Genomic DNA, 15251 nt, shown 5'->3' with positions numbered 1-15251 from the left:
AAACTATTGACCTCTATTTCCTCGTTTAGACCTCCGGGCGTGAGAGAATCCAAGGTGTATATCCAGTATGTCTCCCTCTGGCAGAGACGTTTAAAACGTTCTGCCAGTGGGAACGTACCAGGGACAGACTCTATAATCCAAACCCTGAGGCCCGCAGAGGATTTTCCATGTTGTTTCAATAAGTTTCGGGGCACACTATGTATGTCATCTCCACCTTCCACAAGGTGGATAATAGAGTTCCCTCACCCCCCCCCCTTTCTCCCTCTCCACCCCCAACCCCCTCCACATGTGTGTGTTTTGATGTGGTACCTGTGTTGGTCTACACACGTATCCATTGTATGATCCTCCATTCCTTCAGTGGGATTACAAAATGGTATAATTATAGAATGGTATGATAGTATTATTGCAAGTTAGAGATTGCAGGATACAAGATCATTTCATATATATATTAATCATATCTAAAAAATGTCTTCATTCAGAATCCTTTTCTCCCCCCTTCAACTCAGTCCATTTATTTACCCCGGACCCTTAAGGTCTTCAAAAGTAAGTACCCATAGATATAGTAATTAATAGATTGTTGTAATACCCCATCAATAATAATACACAATGGGGATTATTTATGAAAGGCAAATCCACTTTGCACTACAAGGGCAAACTACAAGTGCAAAGTGCACTTGGAAGTGCAGTCACTGTAGATCCGAGGGGGACATGCGATGAAAATAAAAAACAGCATTTTAGCTTGCAAATGATTGGATGATAAAATCAGCAGAGCTTCCCCTCATTTCAGATCTACCCCTGAGATTTACAGCGACTGCACTTCCAAGTGCACTTTCAAGTGCACTTTGCACTTGTAGTTTGCACTTGTAGTGCAAAGTGGATTTGCCTTTCGTAAATAACCCCCAATGTCTCTAGGTTTGTTGTGGTCAATCCCGACAATATCTCAAAAAAGTGTACAAACAGGAACAATTGTCTTTCTCATTCATAATATTACTTTTTTTATTTTTATTTTCATTATTTATCTTTTTTTTTAATTCCATAATTATTTTTATAATTATATTAATTATATTTATTAGTATTATTTTTAGTACAAATTACTAGCTATTTAAGTGTTTCTTAATGCCCCCTTCTTATTACATAAATTTTTATGCTCTCATTGATCCTTTCGTATTCCCAATCAGTAAAGTAGTTTTATAGTTCCATCTGTTGAGCTTCATATATCTTTCTCTGTATCATCATTAAGCCAGAAATATATGTGTGTGATATACCCAAAGCCATGGGACTCTAGGACCCAGCAGCAGCGGCATCAGTGCTTATTAGCCCTCATCCAACGTGGCCCCTGTTAGGCCTGAAGAAGGAGCGCATGCTCCATAAACGCGTCGCCTATTGGTTCTTTACAATCCAGGAGTGAAGTCATCCCTCGGCTCCCTGTATGTTCCACATCCAGGAAGCCTTGGCGACCACCAGCGAAACCCGCCAGAGTCACCAGCAAGCAGCTCCATGGATGCACCCCCTGTGTGCCAAAAATTACATTTTTTTTGTGCTTATATCTGTTTTGTGCATTAAATTTACTGTTATACTGCACTTAGAGTGGCGCCTGTGTGTTTTATCCTTAATGCACTTTAAGGCTGCTTTCAAGGCTTAAGTCCTAGTAAAATTCTGCCTAAGTGCACTGCTAGTGTTGTGTCTCTGGGATGTTTTGTACACATCTGCTGTTAGGGGCAAATGATGGGCACCCTAAATTATGGATAAAAAATCTTGCTCTGCCATGAAACGCCTGATGAGGACCAGGAAAACTCTCTCATCCAGTATGGACCCACCCATGCTAGTGAACTTATATATGTTCCTAGATTGTAAGCTCTAATGAGCAGGGCTCTCTGATTCCCCCCTGTATTGAATTGTATTGTAATTGTACTGTCTGCCCTAATGTAAAGCGGTGTGTAAGCTGTCGGCGCTATATAAATCCTGTATAATAGTAATAATAATAATTACAAGCAAGAAAGGCAGCACTTTCAGACTAAGAAAACAGTTTTGGGGAAATTTAAGAAAATGTAACTTTTTTTTTGGTTTCCTAACTTTTTCTTCCATTAAAATCCTGGAACACAACATTTCTTATACTGCAATATTATGATTTACCACTCAAGGTCACTGTTGCATCAATAAAGAGTATGGAAAGCCAAAAACCTTTTTCCTAGTTTTGGATAAAGTATGGAAGAATTTGAACCCTAGTCAGGCTCTAAAAGAAATGTGCAAATCACTTGTGCAAAGGATTATGTGAAATAATTTAGGGTAGCTGCTGCTCTTTAAAAGGTAAATACCTTTGCAATAAGTGAATAAATTAAAAGAAAGCTGCATTTTCCCTATGGTTCTTTAATGAAACACTTACATATACAATATATAAAAAAAACATGAATCTACAAGCCATATTATACATATACAGTAAATCAAAACACATTCCACGCAACACTCAATCGTCATGTAGCACTAACTCACGGTGGAGCTGCTGGTTTAAAGCGGGCTGTTGCCGTCACCTTTGTTACCTCAATTTCACCAGAACTGGTTCAAGGTTCCGTTGAGTTTAATACCAGACAGTGTAGACACCAGACACTTGAGTATCTTTTCCAATGCTTTAATAAAGGCTAACTGAAGGAAGTAGCAGGAAAGACGTAGTTGCAGGGAAGTTCAAATACCTTTTCTTGATGTAGTATTATGAATTGGAATCTTGTAGATGAATGTACTCTCCTTTTAGAGTTGAATCTTTGCCCACCCGGATAGGTTTCTCTCACTAACCTAGCAACCGGCACGCAGCACGAACAAAAGTCTCTGCCACAGACTTGAATGGAATAGAAACCCGTAAGATCCTCTGCCACAGGATGTAATGGTTTACGATGGACAGCAAACACAGCACTAGAACCTTTAATCCGACCCGGCAGTACTATGCGGTAGACATGTGCATTCGTTTTCGTCCGAATTTCAGGTATTTTCGTTATCGTTGAAAGTGCAGAGTCTGAAAAACGAAAGATCCGTCATAAACAAATGCTTTATTTTCGTTTTTGTTGCTACAACAGTTCGATATAGATAGGAGATTCGACATGATGATGACAATAACAATCTGTGTCCATCAAACCTGTGGTCGAACGTGCCTAACCTTAAAGCGGAGCTCCGCCGAAAATTTTTTTTTAAAAGTCAGCAGCTACAAATACTGCAGCTGCTGACTTTTAAAACATGGACACTTACCTGTCCAGGGCGCCCGCGATGTCGGCACCCGAGGCCGAACCGTCTCTCCGTCCTCAGGTGCTGCCACCTCCATCTTCGGTAAGGGAATCAGGAAGTGAAGCCGTGCGGCTTCACTTCCCGGTTCCCTACTGCGCATGCGCGAGTCGCGCAGCGCAATACGGATGGTCCCTGCTGTCTCTGGGACCCCTGTGTTTCACAGCAGGCAGCGGGGAGGGAGCAGGAAATGGCGTAAATAACCGCAGATTCTGCAGCTATCTATGCCGGAAGTGGGTACAGATACCTGTAATATACAGGTATCTGTACCCCCCTCCCCCCTGAAAGGTGCCAACTGTGTCACCGGAGGGGGGGAGGAATCTGATGAGTGGAAGTTCCACTTTTGGGTGGAACTCCACTTTAACTCTATTAGTCCAAGATTATTCTACACAGAAAGAAAAGATTCGACGTAGGGGAGAAAAGATTCGACGTAGGGGAGAAAAGATGAATAAAAATAATGATGATGATGAATGTTATTGGCTGATTGTAACCAAAGAGGAGGAGCAGTAAAATAGCTAGAACTAAGTACACACGTACTTTGGCTTATGGTGTCTGTTGAAAGTTCTAAGAAGATTCGACGGAGCAGGTAAACTATACGGCGTCGTACAGTTTAGCTGCTCCATCGAACCTTCTTTGAACATTCGACAGACACCATAAGCCTTCAATGACAGATTCAACCTTAATTTGGATTTTCGGACGAATGCAATTTTTAACGAAAAACGAAATAAATAAAAACACATTTTGGGAGTAACTACCGTATTTATCGGCATATAACACGCACTTTTTCCCCCTGAAAATCAGGGGAAAATCGTGGGTGCGTGTTATAGGCCGATCCCCCCCCCCAATTTGGTGTGATCGGAGGGATCGCGGAAATTGCCGCGATCGCCGCCGACATACACAGCCGTGTGTAAATTCAAATACGGCGCCTAGACTGCAGGGACTCGGCGGAGCCGAGATACACATACCCGAGAGTCCTCGGCTTTTCTCGGCGCCGCTTACAGTCCTGCCCATAGGGCGGGACTGGGCGGGACTGTAAGCGGCGCCAAGAAAAGCCGAGGACTCTCGGGTATGTGTATCTCGGCTCCGCCGAGTCCCTGCAGTCTCGGCGCCATATTTAAATTTACACACGGCTGTGTATGTCGGCAGGGATCGCGGCGATCCCACAAAGCTGCACTGGGGCAAGGCTGCACTGGGGCAAAGCAGCACTGACATGGCTGCACTGACAAGGCTGCACTGGGGCAAAGCTGCACTGACAAGGCTGCAATGGACACTGGGGCAAGGCTGCACTGACAATTCTGCACTGGGGCAAAGCTGCACTGACAAGGCTGCAATAGACACTGGAGCAAGGCTGCACTGACACTGAAAAGGCTGCAGATGGACACCGATAACGCTGCATTGATGGGCATTTTAATGTAAGTTTTTCTTCCTTAAACTTTACTCCTAAAAGTTTTTTTCCTTAAAATTCCCTCTTAAACTTGGGGTGCGTGTTATACACCGGCGCGTGTTATACGCCGATAAATACGGTAAATAAATTTCTTTTTTGGACGAAAACGAAATTCCAAAACGAAATATTTCAGTGTGCACATGTCTAGTAGGTTGTTCCAAACAACATGGGCAACTAACCACAGATCTTCTGTGGATGTAGGCTGCCTCAGATCCTTCTGTCTTTTCATGTAATCCCAGACAGACTCCTTGTTCTTCAGTGAAGACAGTTCCTAATGACATTGGCTGTATGTTTGGGGTCGTTATCCTGCTGCAGAATAAATTTGGGGCCATTCACACACCTCCCTAATGGTATAGCATGATGGATAAGTATCTGACTGTATTTCTCACCATTGATCCTGACCAAATCTCCAACTCCTTTTGCAGAAATGCAGCTCCAAACCTGCAGGAACCTCCACCATGCTTCACTGTTCCCTGCAGACACTCATTATTGTACCGCTCTCCAGGCCTTCCGAACAAACTGCCTCCGGCTACACTCAAATATTTCACATTTTGACTCCTCCGTCCAGAGCACCTGCTGCCATTTTTCTTCACCCAGTTCCTATGTTTTCATGCAAAGCCTTGATTCCACGTCCTATGCATGGAAACATAAAAACGACATAAAAGGGAAAACGGAAATATAGAAAACATAACTGTCTTCAGTGTAAAGAAGAACAAGGAGATAGTTTGCCCCCCACTGTGTGTACCGAGAAGAATTGATGCTGTTTAAAGCCAAAGAGTAGTCACACCAAATTTTGATTTGGATTTCTCTTCTGTTCATTTACTTTCAGTTTTGTTAATTGTTAAACTATAAACACTTTTTTATGTCTGAAAGCATTCTTGATTTGCATTACATTAGTTATCATTATTATGTAGTTTGTGAACATTAGTGGCTCACACATGGGACTCCCTAGTATATACTATCATTGATTTTGTCTAAAACTTTTGCACAGTACTGTACATCATGTGCTTTTGTGGGAAATCTAAAATATTTTCTGTAACATACAGTTGTAGCACTTGTTACTATAACTTTAAAGCGGGGGTTCACCCACACCGCCAAAAAAAAAAAATATTAAAAGCCAGCAGCTACAAATACTGCAGCTGCTGACTTTTAATACATGGCCACTTACCTGTCCCGGGGTCCAGCGATGTCGGCAGGGGACGCCGAGAACCCGCTCGGTTCTCGGTAGCTGCCGCCGCCATCCTAGGTGAGGGAATCAGGAAGTGAAGCGTTGCGGCTTCACTTCCCGGTTCCCTACTGCGCATGCGCGAGTCGCGCTGCGCATCCCTAGTGGTCCCCGCTCTCTGCTGGGAGCTGTGTGTTCCCAGCAGACAGCGTGGTCGGGACAGGAAGAAGCATAGACTCCCATGGGAGTCTATGCCGGAAGTAGGTGCAAATACCTGTCTTTGACAGGTATCTGCACCCCCCTCCCCCCTGAAAGGTGCCAAATGTGACACCGGAGGGGGGGAGGGTTCCGAAAAGCGGAAGTTCCATTTTTGTGTGGAACTCCGCTTTAAGGCCTCATGAACACTGAAAACTATTATTATTATTATAATACAGGATTTATATAGCACCAACAGTTTGCACAGCACTTTACAACATGAGGGCAGACAGTACAATTCAATACAGGAAGAATCAGAGGGCCCTGCTCATTAGAGCTTCCAATCTAGGAACAGCTGCTTCTAGGGGCATCTGGTGTGGGTGTGTTTTTTTTTTTTTTTGTTTGTTTTCCTGCATCTAAACACCCCTCCATGTTGGTCTGTGTCTCCAACATAGGCGTGCGCACAGGGTGTGCCGGGTGTGCCTGGGCACACCCTAATCACCCCATGTGAATTAGCATTATCCAGGGGTGGCACCAGGTGGGTGGTTGGGGTGCCGGTAGCCAGTGTAAATGCCCCCCATTATATTAAAGGCTAGGTTCAACTGTAGGAACATATTACACCTATACTTAGGATTTAAGGTAATAGGCTCCCAATCAACTGTCTCCCACCATCAGAGCCTCCTCCCTGTGACAGCAGGTGGCGTTCATGTATATTTGAGCTTTGGGGTGCACACCCTAATGCAATAGGCTGTGCACACCTATGGTCTCCAAGCACACATAGGCTTTTAGCAGCATTTAGTGGCAGGAGCTTATAGAGGGGGAAATAAACCCATTACTGGTGTGTCCAGGAGCAGCAGCGTTTGGGCAGAAAAATCACTTGCTGCTGCTAAACGCACCTAAAAGCTAGTGCTTGAGCATTAATTCATCTCACTGGCCTGAATAAATTTAATTATTCTGGCCAATAAAATGAATTAATGTTCCAAGAGCTTGATGCCTGTAAAAGCTTAGACACTTTTACTTTTTCTGCAAAAACGCTGCTGGCTTATAGGAGGAGAGGTATATAAATGTCCTGTGTGCATGAGGCCTTAAACTTGAAACTAAATCTTTGTCCTTTTTTGTAGGTTATCAACTTGCGCACAATCCAACCAATGGACATTGAAACTATAGAGGCCAGCATTGTGAAGACCAACCATCTGGTCACAATCGAGGGAGGGTGGCCTCAGTTTGGTGTAGGAGCTGAAATCTGTGCCAGGATTATGGAAGGTAAGACTACAATGAAGATGTGTATTTACATGTCTCTGAAAAGGTCTCCTAATACACATCATGGTGCCGCTATCTATACCAGCTGGAGTAAAGCTTGGCACTAAGATTTTTTATTTATTTATTTATTTTTTTCCATTTCCCATAAGTTGTGTGAAAAATTAAAGCTGGGATCTGTTGTATTAGAATTGTTTTTGTGTTCTCCATTTCCTACATGCTATTCTACTGACCTACTAATTAGAGGTCTGCTGATGTTTGTGCAAATTTGGCCGATTACTGACTGCACTCCTCCCTTCCCCACACTCCACTGGCAGTTTTGCTGCTCAGTGTGTGAAACTGACAATTGCAACTGAATGCAGAGAGAGAGAGAGGAGCTGTCAGAATTCAGCGGTGATGTCGGGGGTGGGTGGGACCCAGCAGCTATCAAACACCAGCCAATGGGATGGGATCTGGGCAGGATGCTATGTGTATGTGGCCCTGCCCCCTTAAGCAGCCCAATCATTGGCTGGTGTTAGCTGCAGGGTCCCGCCCACCCCCAACATCACTTCTGAATTCTGACAGCTGGTCTCTCTCTGCATTCAGTTACATATAGTGTAACCGACAAATCGGCTCAGTGTGAAACCTGCCAGTGCCACCCATCAGTGGCAACCAGTGTCACCTGCCAAAAAAAAAAAAAGAAGAAAGATCCGCCGCAAAAATCAGCATCGTATATCAGCCGCCCCGATTTCTAAATATCAGCCAGGGAAAAACCCATATCGGTCGACCTCTACTACTAAAGCTGTGTGCACTTCAAACACTCAAACATGTGTGGAAGATAAATGGATTGATAGATCTATGATGTGATGTGTGAGTGCACACAGATATACACAGAACCCTTGATGCATTTCCCACTTGCTAACTTATATATTTGATTGTGTCTTGGGAGCCTACAAACCTGCATTGTCTATTCACTTCACCCAGGAAGTAATTATTTCATTGCATGGTAACATTTCTGAGCTGTCCCTTATTACAGAAATAAAACCAAACAATAACTTGTCATTCAAAGTGTCACACAAGATTTAGTATCTGCAGGATGGAGTCTCTTTCCTACATTCAGAACGATCTTCTCTCTTCTTTTTTTTTTTCCCCTTATATGACCCTCCAGCCTTCATCATCTCTATAACAGTGTCATGATGATGAAGAAAGGGCCAAGCCACGCAGGTGGCCGCAGGGGAAAATTACCATCCTGGCAATCAATTTTTGTTTATCTGCTGTAATAGCTAGATATTATTTAAGCTAGATATTTATTTAATGACACTGACTCATAAAATACAGATCAAGCACCACCTTTCACAGCTCCACTGCTGATAAAGCCAAGAGGTTATGGCCTTTTCCAGTAGCAGTGTGAAGTGTTTGCTTAACCCCTTCCTGCCCACTGTACACAAATATGCGGCATATTTGTATCTCCCATGGCCCGCTCCCAGCACAGAGACCGGGATCTCACCGAGAGCCCCGTTCTAACGATCGGGACTCAGAACGGCTGGTTCCAGGTCACCTGATTGCTGTGATGGCCTCTGATTGGCTATCAAAGTGATCAGTCACTCTGAAGCCCGCCCCCAGTTTTTTTTTTTTCTCTGTGAATAGATGAGACGTTGTAGCGTTCTCTGTCCTTGCAGAGATAGGAAAAAATATAAAAATCAATTACTTAATTTACTAGCTGAACTGCAACTCAATTCATAGTGTTTGTTTTATGTGTTTTGTTTTTTTTTTTTCTGGAGTTTTGGTTGATATTCTGTCTCCATTTAAATTACACCTATGATAAAAAAAAACTATAGACACTTCATTTCTTTGTAAGTGGGCAAACTTACAAAATCTTCAGGGTATCAAAAAATGTCCCCACGGTATGTGGCATGGCTGCGATTATCATGAGCAGGAGAATTTTATTTTGCGGTGTTCTTTGGTAGTAGCAAAAAAAAAATGTATTTACAAATTTTATTTTACTTTTTTGGGCCAGTTTATCTGTGATAATAAAAATAAAGGAGCTATACATTACCATTTACCACTAAATAAAAGCCCAATTTGTCCTAGGGTAAAAAATGTGGTTGGATACACAAAGTAGTTGTGATATGTAATGTTTTTTTACTAACACATGTCAAAGTTGCAAAATTAGGCTTAGGCATTTCGATTTGTTTTACCCTTAGGCGCAAAGGGGTAATCTAGGTGCAAGGCATTACATAAAGTTAGTTACCCTAAGGCCCCTTTCACACGTGCGGATCCGTTTTTAGACATCCACTTGCTCAGCAGGGGTCGCTCTGTTGATCTCCGCTGAGCCGGCGGATGACTAGTCTGTCTCTGCACACTGTGCAGAAATGGACCGGTCCGATCTCTGCTTTCCTCTATGGGGGGATTGGATAAAAATGGACCGTCTGTCCGTTTTCTTCCGATCCACCAGACGGATGCTAAATAGGGTTTGCATCCGTCTGGATTTAGCGGGGCGGATCGATATGGAACGTCCGTTCAGGTCCACCTGAAAAAACTGACAGGCGGATCTGAACGGTCCGCACGTGTGAAAGGGGCCTTAACCACTTGCCAACTGCTGGGCGTCCATGGACATCCTGGGCTTTATGGTGGTATATCTGAATGAAGCCTGAAGCTACAGGCATCATTCAGATATCGGCGTTTTCAGCCAGCGATTTTCTACACCATAAGAATGATAATAGCGGCTGGTCAGCCGCTAGATTGTTCTTACAGGCGGCGAGAGGGGACGTCACCCCCCCTCCCGCTGCCCTCCGGTGCCTCTACCGACTCACCTCTGCGATTGGTGAGTCGGAGAACAGATCCGCCGGCCCCGGATGTCCAACATAGAGATTTCCGGCGGACCAGATGGTCGCTGGAGTCCCTATGATCGCCGGAGGCCGGGCGCAATGTTATAACGTGGATTTGACAATATCCCCATTTTTGGGATCATTGTCATTTATACAGCGATCAGTGCGATTAAAAATGCACTGATTACTGTGTAAATGACACTGGCAGTGAAGGGGTTAACCACTAGGGGGCGGGGAGGGGTTAATCAGTACTAGGGGAGTGTTTTCTAACTGTAGGGGGGAGGGGCTGTATGTGTCACTACGCTGATCACTGCTCCCGATGACAGGGAGCAGTGATCAGTGACACTTGTCACTAGGCAGAACGGGGAGATGCTGTTTACATCAGCATCTCCCCGTTCCTGCTCTCCGTGAGGCGATCGCGGATATCCCCGGGGCGATCGAGTCCGCAGGACCCGCGACCCGACTCACGGAGCTCCCGGCCGGCGCGCACGCAATGGCAAGGCGGGAAATTCAAATGGATGTACAGGTACGTCCTTTTGCCCAGCTGTGCCATTCTGCTGACGTAAATAGTCATGAGCCGGTCGGGAAGCGGTTAAGGCCCTTACCCTGGCTTACTGGTACAGGAAAAGGTTACAACAGCTACACAAAAAAAATATATTTGACAGAGGTTCTAGCCTTCCCGTACTTTACAAAAGAAAATCGTTTTTAATGTCTGCGCTGTTCTGTTGGAGAGTTCCTGTAGCTTCCTGTCTGGTAAAACATTGTCAGCAGGACAGGAAGTGAGGGTAAATCACACTTACAGAGACCCCAAATAGTTGTGAAAAAACGAACCGGGGTTCTAACCATTCCCCCCCCTCCCCCCTTTCTTGGAATTTACATTTTATGTCAGTGTGAATAAATAAATATCTTAAGACAAGATACCAATTATTCTTTTCTAGGTCCTGCATTCAATTACCTGGATTCTCCTGTGTTCCGTGTAACTGGAGCTGATCTTCCCATGCCTTATGCCAAGACCTTGGAAGAAAACTGCACACCCCAAGTAAAGGATATCATATTTGCAGTGAAAAAGACTCTAAATCTTATCTAAATGTGTATATACTGTATATAAAAAGTCATTTAAAGGTCATTTCATTCTATGCCGGGTAAAGGACAAACCGGTTAAATCCTGGAGGGTGTTCCTGTATTGGGGGCTTTATCCAGTGGCAGCAGAGCTTCTTCCAACACTCCATCCAATCTGTCCTCCTTATAGTGAGAGATGTTTTAAAAGATGGACAATATTTATTAGAGTAACTCAAGTACTTCTGTATAAAATGTCTTCTCTATCTAACTGTCCTGACAATGAAGGAATACACACATTGTTCCTTCCTACCACAATAAAATCCACTATTTGTTTCTTTGAGTCTTGTATTATTTTACTGTAAAGGTTTCTCCACATCACTATGGCTGAGTACAACTTGGCCCTTGACAGCTTTTTTTCTTTGATGCAGTTGATTGAGAAGTATGGGAGGAATTCATAAAGAGTTTTGTAGACACTCTGCACTGAAATTGTTATTGTGTGTGACATTCATGTACCTGTTTGTACCAGCTAAATCTGTCTATTTAGATCTATCTAAATCTGACATAGGAGGTGGTGGGATAGTCCATACTATGAGGGTTGATTTGCTAAAATTGGAGAGAGCAGAATCTGGTGCAGCTGTGCATGGTAGCCAATCAGCTTCTACCTTTTTAGCTTGTTCAATTATAGAGTTTGTAACCCAAAAAATGGATCCTGTTCCCTTAGCCCCGGCTCACCGAGGCGACCTGCACACGACTCCCACGGCGACTTGCAAAACGACTTCTGTATAGAAGTCTATGCAAGTCGCCCCAAGTCGCCCCCAAAGTAGTACAGGAACCTTTTTCTAAAAGGCGACTTGCGTCGCTCCTATTAGAATGGTTCCATTGTAGAGAACGGGAGGCGACTTGTCAGGCGGCTAGGTCGCCTGACAAGTCGCCCCTGTGTGAACCGGCTCTTATAGCAGGTTAAGCAGTACAGTGCTTGTGCTCTCTAACCTTCCCCTCACTAAACTGTAAAAAAAACCTGCCTGGCACTGCCCCCCCCCCCCCCCCCCTGTAAACTGACCTTGGTTTATAATGGCTGCTGAGCCCTGACATTGTGGTCAGTTTACTACATACCTTCGTCATCCGAAGCTCTCTGTGCTCTCCCTCCCTGTCAGCTCCTTTATGCAGCGAGAACTTGCAGTGCAAGTATTTATTGAAAACGAAGCCTCTAAATACATTTTTTCAGATATCTTCAAGCTGGTCATGTGACTCCCGGTCGTTCTGCTACAGCGGGAGGGACAGAGCAGCCAGCATGCTGGTCATGTGACCTCCTGGCTAACATCAGAGTGAGAGCTTGGCCCCTCCCGCTGTAGCCCGGGGATCGGAGTAGCAGGGAGTCACGTGACCGGCCTGAAGATCTCTTAAAAAAAAAAATGTTTTTAGAGGCATCTATTGCACTTACACTGTGCATTATCACCTGATAAAGGAGAGGGACTGACAGTGAATTGATTTATAAAGGTTACAAACACTTTAAGCTTTGATGATAAAAACTAGAAGCTGATTAGTTTCTAGGCAGAGCTGCACCAGATTTTGCACTCTCCAGTTTAATTAAATCAGCCCGTCTGTCTTCAATGCTGCTCAGCATGATTGAACTTCCACCCACCCATATAATGACATCAGTCAATATGTCTGCCTCTTTTGTGGAATCGCCTAGCTGGCAACTGAATGGGGACAGGTATGAGTGATTGGGCACTAGACCAGGGCTTGACAAATTTACTTTGAATCTAGGAACCAGCTGCCTGGAACTGCATGGCCGAGGCTTGGGCCAATAGGAATTTGGCAGCCCCATATATTTAGCAAAGAGACGTCCAAAAAACATCAGCAGCAATGTAGCACCTACACATTCAATGGACGGGCCTGTCCACGAAAGCTCCCCCCTTCCTCGTCACCCCCACTGACCAACTAAGCTCCGATCCTGACTCAGAGATGCAACATTAGTTGGTCAGTGGCGTTGAACTGCACTTTACCACCAGTCATGTGACCCCCGACTCCCCACCTGCTCTCGCCAGCCAAACAAAGGATGCTGTAGCGGAGCTGGCAGCTCAGGAGTGAGAGTGGAACAGTTAATGGGCTGACAATTTCTAGTTGCAATTTCACCCCAGTGCCTGGGATTGGTCGAGCCCCACACTAGACCATGTGCAGGAAGCGGTAGTAGTACCACCTGCATGATTTTGTTGCAAATGTCAGCAGTGTTACAGCAACACTCACAATGCTTGTCTGAATTAGGCACATGTGGTTGTATCGGCACCTACTGCCATACAAGTTATGTAAATGTCCGTGCCATGACACGAGTCTTTGAAAGAAGAGCTGTAATATGTATCTAAACTCAGGAACAAAAATGGAATACATTACTGGTTCAAGGTGGTGGCTGCAACAGTCCCTCCCCCAAATCTGCTGATCGTGCCAGCAGATTTGCTTGTTCTAGGGTGCTCACTCATCATGCTGTATAGAGGAGCAGCCTTTTCACCCTAGGACAGGACTACAGAACACCTCCCTGTCTCCTAGTTCGGAGTTGTTTTGTATTTCTCAGAGATAGTACAGAACAATTCTAACTAATCCGAGTGCAGTACAGGCACAGTGTGCAGGAAGTTCTGCTCACTAGATTTCTAGCAGAATCAGAAGTTTTTGTTTTTTTTTCTTTGCGCACTAATTGAACCAATAGAACAAACAATGTCATAATTATCAGACCAAAAGGGTGCAAATAAGAGGAGTTCTGTACTTCAGAGACTTGGGATTGGGATCCAGTGAGGACGGGTTGGATGTCATACTTTTACTGCTCTTTCCCTGTCCATTTCCTGTCTTGTTGAGCACCTTTTTTTTTTTTTTTTAAATTGATGACATGACATTTAATTGATGATCTTCTCATTAATAAAAGCACATTTATTGCTATATGTGTGATTATTAGAAAGATCCTTTCTTGTCCTGGGAGTGCGGAGAACGTCAGGATTGTTCATCTAACAACTGGAGACACAAATACCCAAAGAAACCAGTAAAAGTTATAATCCTCCCTGTTCTGGAAACATCTTGAATGTAAAAAAAAAATAGTTTGTGACTTGTAAAACTAATTGCAGCTTGATCGTGATTGGCTTTTTTGAGTCATGGATCTAAGGCTACTTTCACACTGAGGCGTCGGCGGCGGTAAAGCGCCGCTATTCATCCGCTAGCAGGGCGCTTTTAACCCCTGCTAGCGGATGAAAAAGAGTTAAAACTGCCCACAGCGGTGCTTTGCCGGTGGTTCAGCGGCACTGCCCATTGATTTCAATGGGCAGGGGGAGTTTTAGAAGAGGTGTATACACTGCTCCTACAGCACCTCAAAGATGCGGCTAGCAGGACTTTTTTTTTTACCATCCGTCCTCGGGGTTTTCACACCAGAGTGAGAGGAGAGGCTCTTTCAGGGCGCTTTGCAGGTGCTATATTTAGCGCTATAGCCCCTGCAAAGCGCCTCAGTGTGCAAGTAGCCTTAGGGTCACTTGAAGCCACATGTGTCAAACACAAGGCCCACAGGCCGAATCCAGCCCCCCCCCCCCCGGCCATTTCATGTGGCCCTTGTACCCAGGGAACATGCACCACCTCTGGCTCTTGCCTTCCCCTCCCAGCTTACCGCTGTCACTTGTACACAAAGAAGCCAGCTAAGTTCTGTGATTACAAGGACAACTTTCCTCTCAGCAGCTCTCACAGATCTCTGCCTGCCCTGCTAAAAAGTCCTCTTTGGAGCAGTGAAGGAGAGGTGTATACACACGCTCCTGGCCATTGAAATCAATGGGGCAGCGCAGCTATACCACCTGCATATCGCTGCTGCAGCAGCACTTTGCGGTGGTTTTAACCCTTTCTCGGCCGCTAGCTGGGGGGGTAAAAGCACCCCGCTAGTGGCTGAATAGTGGCGCAAAATTCGCGGTAAAGCGCCGCTATTTACTGCCGATGCCCCCACCGCTCCAGTGTGAAAGCGGCCTTGGGCTACTTTCACACTGAGGCGCTTTGCAGGTGTTATAGTGCTAAAAATAGCGCCCTGAAAGAGCCG

The 15251-nt window shown here is 44.7% G+C and overlaps 1 protein-coding gene across 5 annotated transcripts in view; it reads left to right on the top strand.

Annotated features, from left to right (window-relative positions):
• Nucleotides 1-11534, top strand: part of PDHB (pyruvate dehydrogenase E1 subunit beta) — a 73745-nt gene extending 62211 nt beyond the window's left edge. For 2 of the 5 annotated variants that reach the window (XR_012235233.1, XR_012235232.1), the window contains 2 exons: nt 7193-7334; nt 11074-11210. Coding sequence is in view for 2 of the 5 variants with exons in the window: in XM_073592139.1 (XP_073448240.1) it covers nt 7193-7334; nt 11074-11222 (291 nt within the window). In the remaining 3 variants the exon portion in view is untranslated. Of the gene's footprint in view, nt 1-1240; nt 1486-7192; nt 7335-11073 lie in introns of those variants that run through there. The other 3 variants (XM_073592139.1, XM_073592141.1, XM_073592142.1) reach the window with 3 other exon arrangements.
• Nucleotides 11535-15251: the final 3717 nt, after the last annotated feature.

This window comes from Aquarana catesbeiana, linkage group LG07, assembly GCF_042186555.1.
Source record: "Aquarana catesbeiana isolate 2022-GZ linkage group LG07, ASM4218655v1, whole genome shotgun sequence".
In the NCBI taxonomy this organism is placed as follows: Eukaryota; Metazoa; Chordata; class Amphibia; order Anura; family Ranidae; genus Aquarana; species Aquarana catesbeiana.
This window is presented reverse-complemented; position numbering and strand designations above follow the sequence as displayed.